Source organism: Capra hircus, chromosome 10 (assembly GCF_001704415.2).
Source record: "Capra hircus breed San Clemente chromosome 10, ASM170441v1, whole genome shotgun sequence".
Taxonomy (NCBI): Eukaryota; Metazoa; Chordata; class Mammalia; order Artiodactyla; family Bovidae; genus Capra; species Capra hircus.
Window position 1 is genome coordinate 30,068,623 of NC_030817.1, and position 25,563 is coordinate 30,094,185.

The 25,563-nt window shown below is 36.8% G+C and overlaps 1 protein-coding gene across 2 annotated transcripts in view; it reads right to left on the bottom strand.

Annotated features, from left to right (window-relative positions):
- The window catches only part of MNAT1 (MNAT1, CDK activating kinase assembly factor), a 226,603-nt gene continuing 201,758 nt past the window's right edge, over nt 719-25,563 (bottom strand). Inside the window, exon 8 of one of the 2 annotated variants that reach the window (XM_005685941.3) lies at nt 719-1,180. In XM_005685941.3, coding sequence (XP_005685998.1) covers nt 1,060-1,180 — 121 coding nt within the window. In that variant the 3' untranslated portion in view covers nt 719-1,059. The remainder of the gene's footprint in view (nt 1,181-25,563) is intronic. The other variant, XR_001918666.1, reaches the window with a different exon arrangement.

Consider the following 25,563-nt stretch of genomic DNA (forward strand, 5'->3'; position numbering starts at 1 on the left):
ACATAACTTTCTACTCATAAAACTAACATCTGTTGTAATGGAGATTTGATAGAAAATCCCTTAATTTCTTTGAGAAACGATATCCCGTACCCAGTCATCTAGGTAACAGACTCATACAAGGTTGAGATGCTACAAATATCCATCTTATCCACATCCAAACTCTGTAAGCAACATTCAGGGTGTACTCAAAGCCTTTGAAGTTTCAAAAGAAACTATACCGGGGTCTGCAATTTACTCATGGAGAAATTTCATTTAAAATATATTCATTCCAGTCTCCAAGGTTTCATCATAAAATGAGCTCACATTGAGGTGAAAGGTGCCTTTTAAGTATTAAATTTTATTAACTTACTTCTTTGAATTTGTCATTAAAGCAGGTTAATACTCTGCTCTGGTTTATCCTAAGTAAGGCTCACAGCTGGGAACTATAACACACTGATCAAGGTTTGTCTCAATTTCCACTGCTCAAAACAGGCACTTAGTCCTTAATATTGAAAGAGTGACATTATCACAGGTCAGGTTTTACTTGCCACAACCTGCTGGTAGAAGGAAATATATCCACTTGTCTGGACTAGTATTAAGAAGACATTGGGAAAAAAAAAATGGAACATTTTATGAGAAGAAATAATAGTCTTGGATATTAACACTAAATGTCGTATTCAAAATGGCATTTTTAAATGTGTTCAAGTAAAACACTGTAATAAGAGAAAAACCACAGAACTTAATATAAAGTCTGGCTTTATTTTTTAAAAGATTTTACAAGTCTGTCAACCTCAAACTCACATAGGTGAATTATTCATATCTTCCATCAGATGAGGCTTACGGCTTCAATCCTGCTCAGAAAAATATAAGTAAAAAATAAATCTTTTCCACAAATATTTATCCACTATATTACCCAACTTAGTTCTGAAAATTTCTCTCTATAAATACTTTAATGCAGCTGCTAGTGGTAGGACTGTTGTTGTGCAGCTGTACATGGCTATAATTTTACAAGTCTGCCTTACTTTTGCTAGCTCTCTGGTTCGGCTCCAAGGTCCAGATCTTATAGGGGAGAAATAAAGGTTAACTGGGCTGCCAGAAAAGCCCACTGAATGCATCCTGTAGTGCTCTGTGACAAGCCAGAGAAGAAGTATAGCCTCCAGCAAGGTCCTGTGGCGAGGCAGCTCTGACATGGTTTAAATACCTACAACAAAACAGAAAGTGTGGCGTTGGCATATAAAGCACATGTAAACTGCTAACACTTTAAAAAGCAACAGTAAAACTGATTCAAAAGTCAAATTCTAGGACTGAAATGTTCAGACTTTATAAATGCATTGTTATCTTTTAAAAGGAAACTTACCAACTCTAAATTATAAAATGAATTTCATTAAGATCTAAAAACAGCTCTAAAGGAGTCTTCAAAAATAATACTTGCTATTAAAATGTTTCATATTCCCAATTTTCAGAACTAATTTATTTTGCTGGCTATTGTTTGGGTACCTAACTGCTGCTATCCTTCCTGGCATACATTTAATAAATGAATGCACATCATAATACTACTGTATTACTAAAATTTTACATAAATACTGAATATTTTACAATAAATATGTTCTGGAAAAAAAAAAACAAGTGATGGGGGGAGAGAACATACTAGTTACTTTAAAATTACTTCAGTATTACAAAAACATATTGTCTTCCTCCTCCTACATGAAAGGAAATCTTAGAAAACTACATCTAAGAAATCTCTGAGACAGCCTGAGTTCAAAAGAATGTCTCGATTAGTAAATACAGAAGAGTCTTGATTAAATCTCAAAAGACTGTTACACACATGTCATTTAGCAATTAAAACTTTCTGCCTTTATAAAGGTATACAAACGGGCCTTACAATGGGATAATCCTAGCTAAAGAGGGAAAACTTGTTAGCATGACTACCAGCACTGTCAGAAAACAAATATTTCCAGCTTTGCTTTAATGCCTAGTTTAAGAAACCACATTGTTTCTTCAGGCCTCAGGAAGTAAAGCAGCTTCACCCACTTTAGAATTACAGGTATGGCAAATGAATAAATCAGGTACCAGAACATTTTAATAACTTGGAAACTTTTCTATTCTCATTCATTCAGACTTCCTGTGTGTCAAAGTCTTGATGCATGAGCAACTTATTATTTCTAACATAATAACAAGTCTGTTTTTCATTTGTACCCATGTTTAATAAGCTTGTGTGATTAAAAAATATATGGCAATATAAAAGACCAAATAGAAAAAGTGGTCAAAGTAAGACACAGCATAAGCTCCTGGAATTGGCTATAATTTATTCACACTGCCACAAATCAAGGTGTTAACTCAATTCTTTGCTTCTCTACCAAGGGTGAAAGAGGAAAGTAAAAGGTGAAAGGAAATTAATATTTATTGAGCAACAATCTCCAAACTTTTTTGATAGTATATTTATAGCAGTAAAAATATCTGAGCATGCACCTCCAAAATTTGTATACTTGTTTAAAATTATATGCATAAAGTATTAATATATACTATTAGTATACTAAGTGTTAAATATATATCATAGTATATATATATGGGCTTCCCTGGTGGCTCAGACGGTAAAGAATTTGCTTGCAAAGTGGGAGACCCAGGTTGAATCTCTGGGTCGGGAAGATTCCCTGGAGAAGGAAATGGAAACCCACTCCAGTACTCATGCCTGAGAAATCCCATGGACAGAGGAGCACGGTGAGCTACAGTCCATGAGGTTGCAAAGAGTCGGACATGACTGAATGACTAACACTTTCACTACCCCCCCTCCCCCCCACTGATGGCTCAGATGGTAAAGAATCTGCCTGCAATGCAGGAGACCCAGGTTCAATCCTTGGGTCAGAAAGATCCCCTAGAGAAGGGAATGGCTACCTACTCTGGTATTCTTGCTTGGAGAATTCCATGGACAGAGGAGTCTGGTGGGCTACAGTCCATGGGATTGCAAAAAGTCAGATACTACTGAGCTACTAACACTTTCACTTTTCATAGTATATATACACATAATATGTTAGTAAATATATTATATATATGAAATTTAAAACATTTAAAGGATGAAATTAAAATATTTAAATGAAAGTTCTAATATTTTCTCCTTATATCCTATCTTACAAGTCCTGATGGGATGCATCCCACCTTGGAGACCATTGTTATTGAACAGTTGTTGTCAAACTCTTGATATAACCTTGGGTCCCACAGGATTTAAATGGGAATTCGCCAAACCTAATATATGCCATAAAAGTATGTGCTTATTACCTTCCAGGATAAAATAAAATGTTCACTGTTAAGACTCTGACGGATGAGAAATAAGCTAAGTGTTAAATCACCTCAGAAAGTAAAAATTAACCTGAAACAACATAAAATCAATTTCTCTTCACCAAGAAATAACTATCACACAAATAATAAGTGAATAATATTTCTACAGGTATCTTGAAAGTGAAATCTTCCATTCCTGATACAAGTTTCAAGCTTAGTTTATCCATATCCCAGATAATGTTGTATCACCCTTTTCCCTTTCCTTAGACCCGCAAAAGCACACTCTTAGCTCCAATGGCTGTTTAGCCAAGGCAAAATTCAAGTACCACAGTGGAATGTGTCAACCTTACAAAGCCAACTATCATAAATGAAGAACTGGTTTTCATAATAATACAAACCACTGTGCAACTAGCTGTTTTAATTCGTCACATTTTGGTACAACTTGTTTCTGGGAAAGTTGAGTCATACCATTTCTGGCTTGGCAATTCAAGCATAAACTTGCAGTATACATACAGCTTTTTACATGTTATCCTGAGAAACTGGAAACAGCTGCACTGCTGGCAGGAAAACACAGGCCCACCAATAAAATATCCAAAACAGTTGCATCTTTTAATTTATGACTGCGCAGTTTCCATAAAGAGTATATAAAACAGTGCAACTTTTTATAGGTAAAATGTAATAAACAGTCATACTCATTGATGTCATAAATGAGTTTTTAAAAGTTTATTTAAAATGATTAACTAGTGTTTGAAAATAGTATTTCTTGAACATGGTCATAATCTAGAGCAATGAGCAAATATTTTTAAACTTGAGTTATTAATGCTAAGTTGTAGATTCTCACTGCCAACATCAAGTCCATTAAAACTTCTTTGCATAGCATTGAAAACAATGCATTTCTCTTCTAGCAAATCATTGACATTAAACATATCTGTAAGCATGATTCTTTAAAGATCTGCTTACTTACATTGCTGTTTTTTCTTCAGGGCTGTAGCTGCACAAAACAGTTATTGTTAAATATTTCAACCTATTTTCTCCATGGCAATCTACATTAATTTCAATTTAAAAAAATAAAACGGGCCACTCTTGTTACTCAACTGTGGGCTATTATTTTCTAAGTATCTTAAGTTCTTAAACCCTTTAATTATTGTGGTATACCAAAGAATTTTGAAGGATCTGCAACATTAAAACCACACAATGAGAATTTAGTGTTTTGCCTACTTTTTCACAGTAATTCACATCTGTGTTGTTTTAATTCTTTCATGACCGTTACAAGTACATCACTGAATAGGATTCCTGGGGTTTCTGGCAGAGGTTAGTATCATTTCATGTACACCTTTATACAACAGAATGAGGAAGAAGTCTTAGCCAAATTTATTTCCAAAAGTCAAGCTCAGTTGGATTTTGGAGCCTGGAGGTAATTGCTCTTACTATTTAGCCAATCCCAGGACAGTATTTCTGTTTTTCATGGGTTTATTTTAAATACCTGTAAATCTTATAAGCAGAAACCAGGAAAGAAAAAAAGGTTTGCTTATTTTGGTACCTATACCTTATTTTTACTGAAAGCAGACTAAATTCAAAGATTTAAAAATCATACCTTTGATTATTTTCTTAAATAAGGCTTTAAAAAGGTATGTTTTCAAAAGCATGTCTACAATAATTCCTATACAAAGGGCATCTTATGCCTTCATTTACACTATATTTAAAGGTGCCTTCCTTTGCTATTACCCATCAAACTCTCTTTCAAACAGACTGTGGAGAAGGGGGAGGAAAAGGAGGGAATGGATCCTGAGAGGGGAGTAAGAAAGGATTAAGCATTAGAAAATCACCCCTGAAAGTCCGTTCCTAAACTTTGATTTCCTACACTGTCATTTTCTTCTGTTACATTTAGCAGCTTTTGCTCCCAGAGAAGGTGGTATAATTTACACTTAGCTTCAGAAAGACTTCATTTTCTCAGTTCTTTAACATAAGAGAGCTCCTCTGAAATTACTCTTTTACTATTTTCCTTCCTTTAAAAAGCCCTATACTGACCATATGGCTGAAGTCTAGGACTCAGCTCATTTTAGTGCTATCCAACAGTTCTCTGCGTTCTCAGCTAGGGGCAGAGGGCTGGGGTTGTCACTCAGAACGAAGAGGCAGCCCTCTTTTCCTCCAGTCGTAACTCCGTCATGAAAACCCTTGAAATGCTTTGGCTCCAGAGAATCAAAGAATCTCAGAATTTAAATTAAAATGAAAATATGAAGCTCATATTACTTTCCTCCTCCTCAAATTACCAGACCCTACAGAGAGTTAAAAAAAAGTCCAACTTTTAAACTCGACTGAGTTATAAACTTGGACTGGTTCAAACTAAGAAAAGGAATGAATAAACTCTAGAGACTAAGACTTTCTTTTTACAAGGTGGCCCATTTTTTAAAGTCTGCATTTAAAGCCATCATACATTAAAAAGACCAGTTCCAAGCAGTTCTGCCTCCCAGCCTACAAAACTCAAATCTAACTACCATTAAAAGAGATCAGCCAACAGATCTCAGCTGTCAAGACCCAGAGCTCTTGTAAGAAATTCAGACAAAGCTATAAAAGATTTACCTTAACAATCTGAAGTCTATCTCTGATTGATTAAAAACAATCAGAGCAATAATATGCTCAGACAATTATCACTGAAATGCAGAAATAGTGCTCGCTTCGGCAGCACATATACTAAAATTGGAACGATACAGAGAAGATTAGCATGGCCCCTGCGTAAGGATGACATGCAAATTCGTGAAGTGTTCCATATTTTTATTCACCATTGCAACGAAAAGAATAAAATACTTAGGAATAAAAAGAAACTAAAGACCTATATATAGAAAACTATAAAACACTGATGAAAGAAATCAAAGAGGACACTAATAGATGGAGAAATATACCATGTTCATGGATTGGAAGAATCAATATAGTGAAAATGAGTATACTACCCAAAGCAATTTACAAATTCAATGCAATCCCTATCAAGCTACCAGCCATATTTTTCACAGAACTAGAACAAATAATTTCAAGATTTGTATGGAAATACAAAAAACCTCGAATAGCCAAAGCAATCTTGAGAAAGAAGAATGGAACTGGAGGAATCAACTTGCCTGACTTCAGGCTCTACTACAAAGCCACACTCATCAAGACAATATGGTACTGGCACAAAGACAGAAATATAGATCAATGGAACAAAATAGAAAGCCCAGAGATAAATCCACACACATATGGACACCTTGTCTTTGACAAAGGAGGCAAGAATATACAATGGAGAAAAGACAATCTCTTTAACAAGTGGTGCTGGGAAAACTGGTCAACCACTTGTAAAAGAATGAAACTAGATCACTTTCTAACACCGCACACAAAAATAAACTCAAAATGGATTAAAGAGCTGAACGTAAGACCAGAAACTATAAAACTCTTAGAGGAGAACATAGGCAAAACACTCTCCGACATAAATCACAGCAGGATCCTCTATGATCCACCTCCCAGAATTCTGGAAATAAAAGCAAAAATAAACAAATGGGATCTAATTAAAATTAAAAGCTTCTGCACAACAAAGGAAAATATAAGCAAGGTGAAAAGACAGCCTTCTGAATGGGAGAAAATAACAGCAAATGAAGCAACTGACAAACAACTAATCTCAAAAATATACAAGCAACTTATGCAGCTCAATTCCAGAAAAATAAACGACCCAATCAAAAAATGGGCCAGAGAACTAAATAGACATTTCTCCAAAGAAGACATACGGATGGCTAACAAACACAGGAAAAGATGCCAACATCACTCATTATCAGAGAAATGCAAATCAAAGCCACAGTGAGGTTCCACTTCACACCAATCAGAATGGCTGCGATCCAAAAATCTGCAAGCAATAAATGCTGGAGAGGGTATGGAGAAAAGGGAACCCTCCTACACTGTTGGTGGGAATGCAAACTAGTACAACCACTACGGACAACAGTGTGGAGATTCCTTAAAAAATTGCAAATAGAACTGCCTTATGACCCAGCAATCCCACTGCTGGGCATACACACCGAGGAAACCAGAATTGAAAGAGACACATGTACCCCAATGTTCATCGCAGTACTGTTTATAGTAGCCAGGACATGGAAACAACCTAAATGTCCATCAGCAGATGAATGGATAAGAAAGCTGTATATACACAATGGAGTATTACTCAACCATTAAAAAGAATTCATTTGAATCAGTTCTGATGAGATGGATGAAACTGGAGCCGATTATACTGAGTGAAGTAAGCCAGAAAGAAAATCACCAATACAGTATACTAACACATATATATGGAATTTAGAAAGATGGCAATGATGACCCTGTATGCAAGACAGGAAAAAAGACACAGATGTGTATAGAGGACTTTTGGATTCAGAGGGAGAGGGAGAGGGTGGGATGATTTGGGAGAATGGCATTGAAACATGTATACTATCATGTAAGGATCGAATCGCCAGTCTATGTCCGATGCAGGATACAGCATGCTTGGGGCTGGTGCACGGGGATGACCCAGAGAGATGTTATGGGGAGGGAGGTGGGAGGGGGGTTCATGTTTGGGAATGCATGTACACTCGTGGTGGATTCATGTCAATGTATGGCAAAACCAATACAGTATTGTAAAGTAAAATAAAGTAAAAATTAAAATTAAAAAAAAATAAAATAAAATGCAGAAACACTCTAAAAACTGAAGTTAGTGCTCAGATGTCCTAATCCAATCACAATGTCAAAATAACACAAGAAATGTCCACAGAGAGAAACTGATGACTCTGTATATTCTAAGATAAATGGAGAAAGTGCTACAAGTCAGAATAACTGTCCATAATTCTTAGGGCCATTGGTCATAAAAATATGTGGCTTCATGAACTCCAACCAAAAATATAACAAACCTCCATAGTCATCATTGACTTTGTTATCTTTATTATATATTCTTCACTTTATTATCTAGACAGTAACTTGAATAAACTTATTAAAGCTGATCTCCAATTTACACTAATATAACTGGGAATCAAGTGACCAATTACTCCAGACATTTAGACCACATGAACAACAAAGCTCATTTGGGAACTGAAAGCCACAAGGTGCCCAAGTAAGAGATAATTACAGATTGCTCAGGTAAGTCTTTCTGAATTATAACTGAAATAAATTATAGAATTTATTACTATCAAAGAACACACATTTAAAACTTAAAATTCAAAATTCAAAAAACTAAGATCATGGAATCCTGTCCCAACACTTCACAGCAAATAGATGGGGAAACTATGGAAACATAACAGAGTTTATTTTCTTGGGCTCCAAAATCACTGAAGATGGTGACTGCAGCCATGAAATAAAAAAACACTTGCTTCTTGGAAGAAAAGCTGTGACCAACCTAGACAGCATATTAAAAAGCACAGACATTACTTTACCAACAAAGGTCCATATAGTCGAAGCTATGGTTTTTCTATTAGTTATGTATGGATGTGAGAGTTGGACTATAAAGAAAGCTGAGTGACAAAGAACTGATGCTTTTGAACTGTGGTTGTTGGAGAAGATTCTTGAGAGTCCCTTGGACTGCAAGGAGATCAAACCAAAGGAAATCAGTCCTGAATACTGGAAGGACTGATGCTAAAGCTAAAGCTCCAATACTTTGGCCATCTGATGTGAAGAACTGACTTATTGGGAAAGACCCTGAAGCTGGGAAAGATTTAGGCAGGAGGAAAAGGGGACAACAGAGGATGAGATGGTTGGATGGCATCACCAACTCAATGTACATGAGTTTGAGCAAGCTCCGGGAGTTGGTGATGGAGAGGGAAGTCAGGTGTGCTGCAGTCCATGGGGTTGCAAAGAGTTGACACGACTGAGCAACGGAACTGAACTGAACTGAAAGAACACCCTAGTTACTTTAAGTCAAGGTAGCTATTACTGAAAGTTAATACAGCTACATAGTGAAAGCAGTATTTCCTTGATATGCGTGAGAACTACTTGAAAACATAAAAGATATAGCCCATTCTAGTTTGTCTAATGTTTACTATGATTTTCATGCTAGTAACAGATGTGTGCTGGAAGTTTTATCACATCTTTATAAAAGAAGAAAGAGTAATTTTTCTCCAAGTGTGGGGCACGTAAAAAAGGGAAAAATTCACATCTATGGAGCTCATTCATTCTTAAAAAAACAAACAAAAAAATTACTCAGTATCTACTATTTGCCAGGTTTTGAAGCAACTCTGAGAATAAAACAGACAGCAAAGACTCCATGCTCTCATGAAACTTGTAATTCAGTAGGAAAAAAAAAAAAAAGATGTTAAATATCATGAAAAGGAAAGACATGGCTCTATGGGTGTGGATAAAAAGGGAAACCAACATGAACAAGTTTAGACAATGAAATTAGAGTTAAGCTTAGATCCAAAGGATGAGGAAGAGTCAGTAAGCAAGGCAAAAGGAGTAGAGAAATAATCCAGCAGAGAGAAGAACTTAGGTGAAGCAGTAAGGAGCCACAGCACATATTGAGAATACAAGGAAAAGGTCACTACAGCTCAGGATGAGGCTAGAGATGTAGGCAGAAAGTATCCAAAACAAGGCCTTATGGAAATGTTAAGAAATGTGAATTTTATTCAAAGAGCAATGGGAAGCCACTGAAAAGTTGTTGGAAGCTAGTAATCTAAATAGGCTAGTTTGGCAGCACAGTGGATTAGAGAAGCAGAAGTTGACTGCAGAGACACTCCTTATGAGAATGCTTCTTTATTCCAGGCTTGAGAAGCGGTGCCTGGATTAGAGTGGTGGCAGTGGAAGTAAAGGAAAGTACTAGTTCAAGGAGTTTCCCTGGTGGCTCTGTGGTAAAGAATATGCTGCCAATGAAGGAGATACAGGAGACTGGGGTTCGATCCCTGGGTCAGGAAGATGCCTTGGAGGAGGAACTGGCAACCTGCTCCAATATTCTCGCCTGGAAAATGCCATGGACAGAGAAGCCTGGCAGGCTATAGTCCGGGGTTGGGGGGAGAGGGGGTCCACAAAAATTCAAACACAACTGAGTGACTGAGTGCGCAGCACGCACTAGTTCAAGAGATATTTAAACATCAACTGAATATGGGAGAATGGAAAGGGAAGGACTTCCAACTATCTAGTCAATTTCCAGCTCTCTAGTCACATAGAAAAAGAAAGATGCCCTCACAGAGATAATGGAAAACTGGAAGAGAAGCAAATTGCAGTGGGACAAGAGAGAAGGGGAAAACTGTGAGTTTAATTTTGGACTTGAGTCTGAAGTGATTATACATAAGAAATACATGAGCTGAGATACAGAGCAGTAGCTGGATATATGGGCCAAGTACTAAGAATAAAATTATGGAATGAACATAATTTGGGAGTTATCAGTATGTAGAGGGTATCTGAAACCATAAGAGTGAATACTTAATATTTAAGGCGACGAGACAGAACAAGAAGGGAAAGGACTGGGGCAAAGGCCTAGAGGAGTACAGGGTATAACTGTGACAAAAGCAGCTGCGGCAGTTAATTTTACATGTCAACATAAAATTATGTCAAATGAGCCACAGGGCACCCAGATATCTGGTTTACCATCACTTTTGCATGTGTCTAAGTATACCCCATACAATCTCTTCCCTTAGACTTACACAGAAGATAGATGCAAGAGACATAGAAGTCACTTGGAAAAGAGTTAGAACCTGCTACTCATGCCTCTCCCTTCTTGTCATTTTAAGGAGATAATAATAGCAAAGGCAGAAAACCTATGAGATTTCTCCATCGGCTTCAAGGGGCCTACTCATAGTACTTGTAGCAGTAGTGTTTCTTACAGCAAAAGAACAATAGGAACAGCCCAAGTGAATACTGATAGAAGAATGGACAAATTGTTAAAATGATAATCGTCATATTCAGGGTGACTGAATCTCTGATATTAGGTGGAGCCACAGTGGGAGTAAGAGAAATGCACACAGGTAGTTTCAATAGCACTGACTCTGCTCCAGCTCATAAGTTAATAAGTAGAATTCAAAATACAAGACTTGAAGGAGTAGAGGGGAGAGAAGCAATGAGAATGGAAACAATTCAGCAACTGTTTTATTATTGCTCTTTGTAAAGTATATATACTATATAATTTCTATGTATGAAATATTTCATTTGAAAAAGAGTGGTGCAAACTATAGTCACAACCACAGCTGCCATTAATCCAGTCAACAATCTGCCTGGAAACACTAAATCATCTCTAGTTGACCTTGATTTCACCAAATATTACTAATTATAGCTACTTTGATTCCATTTGTAATAATTCATGTTAATGATAATAATGTGTCTTAAAGTATATATAATACCAAAACATGCTACATTCACATTATTCTTTCCACTGTTTTAGTAGACTCCCTCCTGGTTTCCATGCAAAGTCAATACATTAATTTAAGATAAGAAAGTAAATCAGATTTATCTGGAAAAACTATTTGAAGATTACATATATAAATAGCAGGGCTAAGGATTGATCAGTGGTTAAAAAGCTGATCTACTAAAGTAGCAGAAACAAAGTGATGGATGAAATCAGTTAAGTGGTCAATGAGACTTCAGCCGAAGCCCTGACAATCTGGAATTTTTCCCCACAGTAATGCATCAAATTTCTACTTCTTTATTAGTATGAAACATACTGGGATGGTACTAAGGCTAACAGCCTAGATGGAGAAACCAAATTCAATTCCTCTCCTCATTAAGTACCCTCCTAAGTTTGCAAAAGGAAAACTCTCCCCATTGCTGTGGTTTTCTGCTGACTACAGACTCTAAATTAAATATAAAATCATGTCAGTCTTCTTCCCTGTACCATTTCCCTCTTTGTCCCTGTACCACATAGATATATAAAGACATCACGGGCTAATAGAAAGGACAAAGAGTTTAGAAACAGATGCATTTGGGTTTGCATCCCTCCTTGGACAATTACTAATATCATGATTTGGAAAGTTCTTTTATTTTTCAAACCTCATCTTCCCCCCCTGCCCTATAAAAGGGAGACAATAATACCTCATACTATTTTTTAGAAGGTTAAACAAAAAATATATGTATGTAAAGCATACAGCACAGAAAAGACATTTGATAAAGTACAGGGTCCATGACAACCTACATATTCTTTGACACTATTAATACAAAGTAAGCTTTCATAAGGAATAGGCCTTTCACAGCCCGAATTTCCAAAGTCTTTACCTTCCACTAACCAACATGTACTTCTTGCCAACAGAAATCTTCATCTGCTCTCATATCTACTTCAAAAATAACAATATTGCCTTCTCTCTTCCCCTTTTTACTATACCCCAATTATGAAGATCCAAGTGAAGGTTTTGGTTTTGATTTTTTTAATTAGACAAATTAGGGGACCTTCCCTGGTGGTCCAGTGGTTAGGATTTGGCACTTCCCTTGTAGGGTATGCAGGTTCAATCCTTGTTCTGGGAACTAAGATCCCACATGCCATGCAGCACAGCCGAAACAAAACAAAAATAAATAAATCTTAAATAAATAAGACAAATTAGAGTATTCCTGCTTGTTAATCTTTTATCACAGGGTAATAGAGTTACCCAATGAGGCTAATACCTACATGTTAAAAGACAAATAGGACAATTTTACAAACATACATATATAATATATATAATACATTTATATATTCACAAACATGTGCAGATCTATATTTCATAAATCCCATTCACACCCTAGAATATTTTATTTCAAAAGTTAAATTGCTATATTATTTCTACCCTCACTACCTTTTCTTCCTCTTATTCTTCATATCCCACTCCTATGAACTGACCCTTTCTCTGTCCTTGCCCTCCTCAACATCTTCCTCCACTCTCTCTACATCTGGAGACAGCCTCCAGCTGTGAAATGCTCTTAGCTTCTGGTTTCCATAACAATACCTGTAATTTGGATCACACTTCTAACTGCTTTGACACTTGATTCCCCAAATTTCTCTCTTCAACCTGCTTCCTAATTTACTAGTTTTCTTTTTGACTGACTTTCTCTTCTTCTATTCTGGATTCCATCTCTGAAACGTTCGGCTTCATTCACCACCTCTTTTCTAAATACTAAATGTTTGGGAATGCATGTACACCCGTGGTGGATTCATGTCAATGTATGGCAAAACCAATACAGTATTGTAAAGTAAAATAAAGTAAAAATAAAAATTTAATTAAAAAAAAAAAAGAAAAATAAATAAATAAATACTAAACCCTATGGTTCTATCCTTTGCCCTTTTGCCCTTGTGTTTGTGTCTCACACTATAAATTTAACATTTTCATAATTGAACTCATCTTCCTTTACACACCTACCCTTCTGTGTCTCTTATTCCTCTTAATAGTTTCAGTGTAGTCCTAATGTCATTTTGGATCTTCTTTCTCCCCCATACGAATGATAAATCTGTATCACAGCACCTCTCTACAAACATCTGTTTACCTCTCACGTAATCTTCATTGCCACTGCGATTATCTTATTTCAGCTCCTTAGTATCTCTTTCATGGACTACTGCTAAAAGTCTCTTAACTGAGCTCCCTATTTCCAGTATGGTCTACTCAAACCATACCTTTGTTTCGGCTGTTTCATTATTTTGGGATGACCTCCCCACTGCCTGTCTTCCAAAGCCATGGTTCAAATATCAATCCCTCAATTCTGAACGGAGACATGAGAAGCTTCCCTATGCAACAAAGAAACATGTACATATAGAATATATACTATAACAAATGAAAATAAAATAAACAACTAAGTTTAAAAGCAAGAAAATGCTCAAGTGCCAAAAACTACAGTGGAACACAAAGTCAGAACATGAGCAGAAGCTGAAGTTCAAGGAAGTGCCGGGTCCCAGTGATCTGACATCTACCCAGGAACAGATGACAGGCTGTAGGAAGCTGGAACTTGGCGTGGCTCCCTCCATACAAACTGAAAAAGTGCTATCTATCCCATCTGTAAAACAACTTATAGGGAAATTCTGCTTATTGGCCTGGGACAGTTGTTAGGGGCATTGGCCAAAAATAATTCATACATGAGAAATCATAATACCCAAGCCTACTTTACCCCCAGGAAATTAAGAACAGTAATTGGTCCAGATTCAGTGAAGCCAATAGGACCCTGGCAGAAGCAAATGTGAATCTCTACATCACCATGCTTCCATGATCCAAGGTTCACAGGAAAGCAACTCCCACTAAAAAGAGTTCATAGTTAAAAAAGAAGAAAAGAAATGAAGCTCATCTATAAAAAGTCAGAAGACACAAACAACCAATGGCAAGACTAACACTCAAACACGTGGCTAAGAGAAACTGAAAGAAACATTAAAGGAAGCATATTTCATGTCAAAAGATGATGAAAGAAATAATGCCTTAAGACAAGAAAAACATAAAAAGAATATACATTCTCTTTTTTAAAAACTCAATCTGCAATATTTGGAACAAAAGCATCAATGGACAGATTAAGTGGCTGATTATTCACAGACAGACAGAAAATGAGTAAACTGGAATTCCACACATGTGGAAAACACAAAGAATTTAGCAGAGCTTAAAAAGATGGAAAACGTGAAAGAAGCACTAAAGGAGAGAGCAAGATGAAAACTGGGAAGAGCATCTTTCTGATGGGAAGAGCACGATATGAGGGGTAAAGAGCGAAAAACACTACCACTGCCACCACAAAATGATAACGAAAAAATAAAGAATAATAGAACGGGGAGTCTAAGATTAAAGCATTCTAAAAGGCCTTTCCTCTGTTCAAAAGGGAGAGAGATGGTACCTTTAGACTTCTGAAAAATAACACCTGTTAATTCTGGGTAGCAGAATTATATTTATTCATTCTCTGTACTTCTCTATGTTTAAATTATTTAATAACATTTTTAGATGCAACGTCTTCTAAATTGATCAGGTAGACTTCCTCCTACTCTGAATTTGCACAGCACTTTATCTCTGCCTCTCTTGTAAGTATCATGGCTCTTTATACACATTACATATTCTCTTTGAGATAAGTTTCTTGATAGCAAGATATATATCTATTCACTAAACAACCATCGTTTTAAAAAAAATCATCTGAACTTCTAAGTAGAGGGTAAAAAACTTTTGAAACTAAATCACCATTCTTGTTATTCAAGGATCTAAAGAATGGTCATGAAAATAGGTATCAAGTAAAAATATACAGGACATGAAAAGAGTTGTCACCACAAATTATGAAGCTGTGGAGGAAGATGACAGAAGATTAAACGGAAGACAGGCTGTGTACATCATTTACAGAGGAAGACAGGAAGGTTTCCTGGAAATCAGACGATGTCTACAATAATGACAAAGATGGGCATAATGTAGAGTGCAAAATGACAGTATTTCGGGCTTCCCTGGTGGCTCAGTGGTAAAGAATCTGCCTGCCAAAACAGGAGACACAAGTTCAATCCCTGATTGAGGAAGATTCCAAATGCTTGCTCCAAAACTGTTGACTGTGTTCTAGAACCCAGGAGCTGAAACTACTGAGCCCACATACTGCAACTACTGAAGCCTGCGCCCTCGAGTCGGTGGCTCCACAAGAGAAGCTAAAACACAATGAGAATAATGAGAAGCCAAAATGCAATGAGAACAATCCAACTAGAGCAGCCCCCGCTCGCCACAACTAGAGACAAGTACGAGCAGAAACAATGACCCAGCACAGCGAAAAATAAATAAATTTTTTAAATTGTTTTTTTAAAAAGACATTTAAAATTAAAATATTCATATTTTCATAAATAGGTATATTTGAAAATTGCTTTGAGATTTTATTATCCTCTGTATCATACGCTGAACTCTTAACGTGTTAACCAGTTTTATACTGAAAGATACATACTATAATGGGGAAAGCTATAAACGCAAAGGAAAACAAGAAATTCAAACAGAAGTAGACACACCCAAAGCTAGATATTTTGTAAGATATTTATTTTTCCTTTCAAAGCACCTTCTCAAAAGTTCTATTTCATACACTGGAATCTGAATCATGTTGACAACTTCGATAAATCTCTAAAGCAAACAATAACAAGAAAAGACAAAGTCAAGTGGATAAAATAACTGATGTTTTTCTTAATTATGGAAAATTCTATTTTCCAGCAAGTAAAAACAGGTTCATAAAATATCTACTCAAGGGACCAGTGACTATAAGCAGTAAAATCTGAATAAAACTCCAAGAGTTCTGGTTTAATGCATAACAATTTCAAGTTTTTAAGAAGCATTTTTAATACTTAAGTACAGAAAACTTGCACTCTCTTCCAAAAGCAAAACCACAGCATCACTTTGGGAAAAAAAAATAATCTATGCCCATTATCATAAGTAATGTGCTAATGCAATCAATTTTTACCAAAACTGAAGTTTTTCTGGAACAGAATGCCTCAATAGATTAGTCAGTCAGTGGGTTAATACCATTTGGACCAGAAACTTCATGTGTAAAGAAAATACTTTCCTCTTATTTAAAAAATTATAGCCTTATTTTCAGTATTCTGATTTGCTTCCAGACTACATTTTTTAGCAATGTGTTATGCCTTTGCACATGCTGGTATAATATTTTAAATAAAAACATGTTTTAATCAGTTACATATGACTTATTTGAAAATCATAAGTTTTTAAAGTTTAATTTTGCAAAACCGGCTTTAATAAACTATAAAACTTCTTTATAATTAAACACTTAAGAGTTCTTATTTTATTACTTTAAAAGATTAAAGAAAGAAAGAAGCCCTGTTTTTTTCCTGAATTCTACCTTTTGGTAGAAAAATTATTTTTATCTGTCATTCCAGAGTTCATAAAACAAGCCAGATAATACTCTTTATCTCTAGATCATGCTTTGAGGTAGACCTGCCATAATGAGTCAGCAAAAGTGAAAAAGAAGTAAAATACAAACTAAGATCACTCATGATATTTGTTGCTGTTGTTATTTAATCACTAAGTCATGTTTGACTGTTTTGCTACCCCATGGACTATATAGCCCAGCAGGCTCCTCTGTCCATAGGATTTCCCAAGCAAGGATACCAGAGTGGGTTGCCATTTCCTTCTCCAGGGGATCTTCCTGACCCAGAGATTGAACCCACATCTCCTGCATTGCAGGCAGATTCTTAACTGCTGATCCACCAGAGAAGCCCCCATTCATGAATATTTTGTTCCTGATCGGCCTCCATTTATAAAACCTAATGTTTTGTGGAATTGAAGATAATTTTATTTGAAATGATATAAAATAAATACCAAGGGAATTCAATCCCATCTTTTAAAGATACACTTAAAATTAATTCTACATGCGGTTACTGAAAATAAATTTTAAATGTTTTGTAAAATAAATGAGAGGAATCATGGGTAAAGACAGCATAGGTAGTACAGTAAGGGTAGTAACACAGAACCCTAAAACGGGAAGGGAACATTAGAAATCATTTTATCTCACTGCTCATTAACAAATAAAGCAAGCCAATCATGCCAAGATAGAACTCTTCCCAGCAGCAGATGGGCACAGACTGTAGGACCCCCCTGGGCCCTGAAGACAGGCACCTGAGGACTGGGCCATGCCCATCAGTGGGCTAGCAATTCCCTAGTGCCCCCAAGGCAACACACCAGCTATGCTAGGAAATGGCACACCCACCAGCAACTAGCAGCCTGTACACAAGGCAGGGCCTGGCAGCCAACAGGCAAGGGGATAGTATTATCTACCAGTATACCCACAGTAGTCAACCCCTCCTCAACAGAAGAGCCTGTATACTCCAGTATGGGAGAAGCCCTATAGCCTATAACTCTGGTAACCAGAGAGGAGTGTGCTGCTGAGCCACACAGGACATTTCCTAGTAAGACCACTTCTCCAAGATCAGGAAACGTAACCAACCTACCTAATACATAGAAATAAAAACAGAATTAGACACAATGAGACAACAGAAGATTATGTTCCAAAAGAAGAAATAAGATAACACCTCAGAAGAATTATGCAGAGTGAAAGAAAGCAATCTATCCAAAAGAGTTCAGGGTACTGATCATAGAGATGCTCAATAAACTGAGGAGAAAAATGGATAAGCACAGTGAGCAGTCTAATAAAGAACTAGAAAATATAAAGAAGAATTGAACAGCTGAAGAATACATAACTATAAGGAAAAAAACAGACCCTGGAAGGAATCAACAGTAAATTGAATGATAGAGAGGAATGGATTACTGAAGTGAAGGAAAAAGTAGTGAAAATCACAGAAGTGGAACATAAAAAAGAACACATAATGTGGACAATTTAAGAGACAACCAGGACAACGTCAGGGCTTTCCTGCGGCTTAGCAATAAAGAATCCACCTGCCAATGCAGGAGACGCATATTCCATCCCTGCATCGGGAAGATCCCCTGGAGGAAGATTACAAGAATGTAATACACAACACAGGGAATATAGCCAATATTTTATAACTTTATATGCAGTACAATATAAAAATATAAAATCACTATGTTGTACACTTGAAACATATATAAGTCAATTATATACAAAAAAAAAAAAAAGATCGTCTTTTTCCTGGCAAAAGGAAAAACGTATGTTTCCTCTAAATATAAGTCAAAGTATCTGATTCTTTTCTTACATAATTATAAGTTTTTCATGATACATTACAGCCTCAGAAAATGGATTTTTTAAAACACAGAACTGCTACCTATGTCTCAGAAAACATTTCTGAACATAGTAGGTGGCTATTGTGTTGGAAATCCCCTTATTTCTAAAGAAGTTTACCTTGAACAAGCAAGTATACTGCTGAGACCCGATGAGTGAAAGCACTTGAGCCTAAAGGATGCTATTAAGTGGTACTTAGTAGCTTTGAAGCTCTGATTCATATCTTCACATTAGCTCCTTAATTGCAGTGACTGAATTTTTCATTAGGTGACCAAATACTTATTTTATTGGCTTTGGGAAACTGTTATAATTGTATTTACAGTAAAAATTTTCTAAAGATTTAGTCTCTCACAGTGAAGAAAGCCTTAACACTCAATAGCTATGTTTGTGTGAAAACTCCTTGAGTCCCCATTATTTACTTTTTTCTATGAATAGTTAAGACAATAAAATGGTTCTCAGCACAAGTCAGAAAATCAGAGATAATTCCTCATAAAAAATTATTAGTGCTAGAAACCAAAACTGAAGTGCCTTGCTTTACCAGAACTTAGACAAGTTGTAGTTTTGTAATTCTTAGGAGATTTTGCAATTCTTAAGGAATCAGGAGAAAATCAGCTTTTATGCTAGTATAAATCAATATACTCTGCAAATTTTTAAAAAACGGTCATATGTTGGCTAATTTGGGCAAATGTTTTAGATATTACCAAAACAGGAAACTAAAGCTCTCACGTTTAATATTTTTAAAATAGCACAGCATGCTCAAATCAACGTTTTACATGTAATGAAGTACACAAATGTCTGTCAATGTGTTACAAGTAAATAGAAATAAAACTCAAATATTTCACTAACTATATGGCATAAGAGAGGGAAGTCCTGCAAAGGACAGAAATCACCTAACATTCTTTAGAGATATTCAGACACTGAATATGGTGAAGAATGTCTATTAAATAACTCGGTATTTCTACAGAAAATATATTTTATAAAAGACAATCAAGACCATAAAATGTCAAACATTATAAGTGCTGCAGTAATTATGGGATAAGGATGTTTTAACATTGCACAATCATAATAGTACATTATGTACAGCACTGGAGCAGTGGCTGCGTGCCACTGGAGCAACTCTGAGGAGATACCCCACGTCCAAGGGCAAAGGAGAATCCCCAGCAAGACAGTAGAATGGGCGAAAGTGGGTTTACCAAACCCCACACCCATCAGAGACGCTCAGAGGGCTCAAACATACCTTGTGTGCACCAGGACCCAGAGACCCCACAGAGACTGAGATAGAACAATGTTTGATTATCTCCTGAGGAGATGTGAGTCAGCAGTGGACTGCTTCAGGGGCAGGAGCTCTGGGTGCAGTAGACCTGGGTATAGCATAAGCCCTCTTGGATGAGGTCGCCATTAACACCACCATAGAGCCGCCAGAACTTACCCAGGACTAGGGAAGCAGACTCTTGGAGGGCACAAACCTTGTGTGTACCAGGACCCAAGAGAAAGGAGCAGTGATCCCACAAGAGACTGACCCAACTCCCATCAGGAAGCTTCCATAAGCCTCTTATCCTTCTCCATCAGAGGACTGACAGAATGAAAACCACAATCACAGAAAACTAAGCTGGTCACATGGACCACAGCCTTGTCTAACTCAATGAAACTATGAGCCATGCCGTATAGGACCACCCAAGATGTAAGGGTCATGGCGCAGAGTTCTGACAAAACGTGCTCCACTGGAGAAGGGGATGGCAAACCACTTCAGTATTCCTGCCTTGAGAACCCCATGAACAGCATGACAAGGCAAAAAGTTAGGACACTGAAAGATGAACTCCCCAGGTTGGTAGGTGCCCAATATGCTACTGGAGTTCAGTGGAGAAATAACTCCAGAAAGAATGAAGAGATGGAGCCAAAGCAAAAACAACACCCAGTTGTGGATGTGACCGGTGATGAAGCAAAGTCCTATGCTGTAAACACCAATACTGCATAGGAACCTGGAATGTAAGGTCCATGAATCAAGGCAAATTGGAAATGGTCAAATAGGAGATGGCAAGAGTGAACATCAACATTTCAGGAATCAGTGAACTAAAATGGACTGGAATGGGTGAATTTAACTCAGATGACCATTATATCTATTATCGTGGGCGAGAATCCCTTAGAAGAAATGGAGTAGCCATCATGGTCAACAAGAGTCCAAAATGCAGTACTTAGATGCAATTTCAAAAATGACAGGATGATCTCTGTTCATTTCCAAGGCAAACTGTTCAATACCACGGTAATCCAAGTCTATGCCCCAACCAGTAATGCTGAAGAAATTGAAGCTGAACGGTTCTATGAAGACCTACAAGACCTTCTAGAACTAACACCCAAAAGAGATGTCCTTTTCATTATAGGGGACTGGAATGCAAAAGTAGGAAGTCAAGAAATACCTGGAGTAACAGGCAAATTTGGCCTTGGAATACGGAATGAAGCAGGGAAAAGACTAATAGAGTTTTGCCAACATAACACATTGGATATAGCAAACACCCTCTTTCAACAACACAAGAGAAGACTGTACACATGGACATCACCAGATGGTCAATACCAAAATCAGATTGATTATATTCTTTGCAGCCAAAGATGGGGAAACTCTATAAAGTCAGCAAAACCAAGACCGGGAGCTGACTGTGGCTAAGATCATGAACTCCTTATTACCAAATTCAGTCTTAAATTGAAGAAACTAAGGAAAACCACTAAACCATTCAGATATGACCTAAATCAAATCTCTTACGATTATACAGTGCAAGTGACAAACAGATTCAAGGGATTAGATCTGATAGAGTGCTGAGCAACTATGGACGGAGGTTCATGACATTGTACAGGAGGCAGTGATCAAGATCATCCCCAAGAAAATGAAATGCAAAAAGGCAAAATGGTTGTCTGAGGAGGCCTTACAAATAACTATGATTGCCAGGAGAAATATCATTAACTTCAGATATGCAGATGATACCACCCTTAAGGCAGAAAGCAAAGAGGAACTAATGAGCCACTTGAGGAAGGTAAAGGGAAGAGTGAAAAAGCTGGCCTAAAACTCAACATTCAGAAAACTAAGATCATAGCATCTGATCCATCACTTTATGGCAAATAGATGGAAAGCAATGGAAACACTGACAGACTTTATCTTCTTGGTTTCCAAAATGACTGCAGATGGTGACTGCAGCCATGAAATTAAAAGACATTTGCTCCTTGGAAGAAAAGTTATGATGAGCCTAGACAGCATATTAAAAAGCAGAGATATTACTTTGCTGACAAAGGTCCGTCTAGTCAGAGCTATGGTTTTTCCAGTAGTCATGTTTGGATGTGAGAGCTGGTCTATAAAGAAAGCTGAGTGCCAAAGAATTGATGCTTTTGAACTGTGGTGTTGGAGAAGACTCTTGAGAGTCCCTTGGACTGCAAGGAGATCCAACCAGTCCATGCTAAAGGAGATCAGACCTGAATATTCACTGGAAGGACTGACGCTGAAGCTGAAACTCCAATACTTTGGCCACCTGATGTGAAGAACTGACTCACTGGAAAAGACCCTGATGCTGGGAAAGATTGAAGGCAGGAGGAGAAGGGGACAACAGAGGATGAGATGGTTGGATGGCATCACTGACTCAATGGACATAAGTCTTGAGTAGACTTCAGGAGCTGGTGATGGACAGGGAAGCCTGGCATGCTGCAGTCCATGGGATTGCAAAGAGTCGGACACAACTAAGTGAAACTGAACTGAAAAAGTACATTAAGTAGAACTTAAAAGGAATGTGAAGATATATCTTTTTCCATAAAGTACATCATATTTTTCATTTGTATACAAGGTATCTTTTAAATAACATAAACTAATATACTATTATCAGACAGCAAAGTTGATTTTATACAAATATGTCTACAGCCCATATACTCATTCCTACTGCGTTTTCCTTTAAGAGGATAATACTTTCAAATGGTTGACAGACTGTCTTTGTGTCTTGTGTCAGGAAAATGTAAATTTATACAAGCATAAAAAAAGGCAATTAAGAATAATCTCTAGGAACAGAATACAGATTTTTAAACAGTCTATGCTTTAACACTGGTAACTGTCAATGCTTAAAGTCAAATTTAATTACAAAAGATTGAAAAAAGTTTAATAATGTAACTTTTTCCTAGTTTTCTTCCTTTTCTTTCATGGCTCAAGGACATTTTAGTCTGCAGTGATCCAATAAGTATGCATGTTTTGCTGTAACTATTATCTGGTAACAAAATATGTGGAGCAGAGAATAGCTTCACAGAGCTCCTAACCTAATTTACTTCAACTTAATGGTTCTTGATGACTCATTTCAATTACAAAAAGAAAACAAGCATTGATAAAGTTCCACATCAACAGATTATATAATGAAACTAACTTAAAAATACTTTCATGTTTAATTTCTTCTTTGATCTTAAGAACCCAGGGAGAGAGAAAAAAGGGGAGAAAAGGAGAGTATCCTCAGTTTACAAAGAGCACCTCAAGAATCAGGGAAGTTAAATTTACCTCAAGGAACAGATACTATCACCTCTGTCTATCAGATGAAGAAAAAAGAAACATAAATAAAACTATTATTACATAATGGTGGTCAAAGAGACAAACAAATTATAAAAGTAAATCAGGGGCCAGGATATTACAAAATAATGGAGGCCGCTCTGAGCTCTCATCCCTCCATAGAAACAAGGAAAAACAAGTAGAACTGTCAGAACCAACTCTGTCAGAACTCTGGAAAATAGTTCAAGGTTTACAGCAACCATGAGACAGCTGAATCAGGCAAAAAAAACAACCTTAAAATGCTAGGAAAGCTTTGTGGCATTTTTACTTGCTCTTGCTACGAACAAAGCTAGTGGAGCTGATGGATTCCAGCGGAGCTACTTAAAATTCTCAAAGATGGTACTGTTAAAGTGCTGCACTCAACATATCAGCAAATTTGGAAACTAAGCCACAGGACTGGAAAAAGGTCAGTTTTCATTCTAATCCCAAAGAAAGGCAATGCCAAAGAATGTTCAGACTACCATACAATTATACTCATTTCACATGCTAGCAAGGTAATGCTCAAAATCCTTCAAGCTAGGTTTCATGAGTACATGAACTGAGAACTTCCAGATGTATAAGTTGGGTTTCAGAGAGAGAGAGGAACAAGAGATTAGACTGCCAACATTCATTGGATCATGGAGAAAGCAAGAGAGAAAGCAAGTAGAAAAACATCTATTTTTGATTCATTGATTACACTAAAGCTTTTGACTATGTGGATCACAACTACGCAAAATTCTTAAAGAGATGGCAATAACGGACCACCTTACCTGTCTCCTGAGAAACCCGTAGGCAGGTCAAGAAATGGCAGTTAGAACCTTGCATGAAACAACTCAGTGGTTCAAAACTGGGAAAGGATTACAACAAGGCTGTATATTGTCACCTTGCTTATTTAACATTTCTACAGAGTACATCATAAGAAATGCTGGGCTGGATGATTCACAAGCTGGAATCAAAACTGCTGGGAGAAATATCAGATATGCAGATGATATTACTCTAATGGCAGAAATCAAAGGGGAACTAAAGAGCCTCTTGATGAGGGTGAAAGAAGAGAGTGAAAAAACTAGCTTAAAATTCAATGTCCAAAACACTAAGATCATGGCAAATAGAAGAGGAAAATGTGGAAACAGAGAGAGATTTTATTTTCTTGGGCTCCAAAATCACTGCAGATGATGACTGCAGCCATGAAATTAAAAGACACCTGCTCCTTGGAAGGAAAGCTTCTAGGCAGTGTAGTAAAAGGCAGAGACATCACTTTGCCGACAAAGGTCCACATCGTCAAAGCCATGATTTTTCCAGTGGTCATGTATGGATGTGAAAGTTGGATCATAAAGAAGGCTGAGCGCCAAAAGAATCAATACTTTTGAATTATGGTGCTGGAAAGGACTCTTGAGAGTCCCTTGGACAGCAAGATAAAACCAGTCAATCCTAAAAGAAATCAACCCTGAATATTCACTGGAAGGACAGATGCTGAAGCTGAAGCTCCAATACTTTTGGTCACCTGATGCCAAGAGCTGACTCACTGGAAAAGACTGAAGGCAAAAGAAGTTGGTAGCAGAGGATGAGATAGTTAGATAGCATCACTGACTCAATGGACAAGAATTTGAGCAAACTTCAGGAGCCAGTAGAGGACAAAGAAAGCTGACATGCTGCAGTCCATGGGGTTGCATAGCGTTGGAGATGATTTAGTGACTCAACTACAACAATCTAATGTCACACCTTAAGAAATTAGAAAAAGAACAAACTAAATACGAAACTAGTCAAAGGAAATGATAATGATTAGTACGAATATAAAAGAACCAAAGAGCAACAACAAAAAAATAGAGTCAATGAAGTCCAAAGTTAGAATTTCAAAAAGATTAGCAAAATTAAAAAATGTTTAGCTAGACTAACCAAGAAAAAAAGACAAAAGACAAAAGATACAAAATAACTATAAAATAACCATGAACAACTATATGCCAAGAAATTAGATAACCTAGATATATGGACAATTTCTAGAAACACAAATTATCTAAACTGATTCAATAAAAAATAGAAAATCTCTGCAGACCTCTAACAAGTAAGAATTGTACCATCAATCAAAAACTCCCAACAAGTGAAAGTCCGGAAACTGATCACTTCACTGGTGAATTACACCAAATGTTTAAAAAAGAATTTAAATCAATCCTTTCCAAACTCTGCTAAAACACAGAAGGAGAAACACTTTCTAACTCATCTTA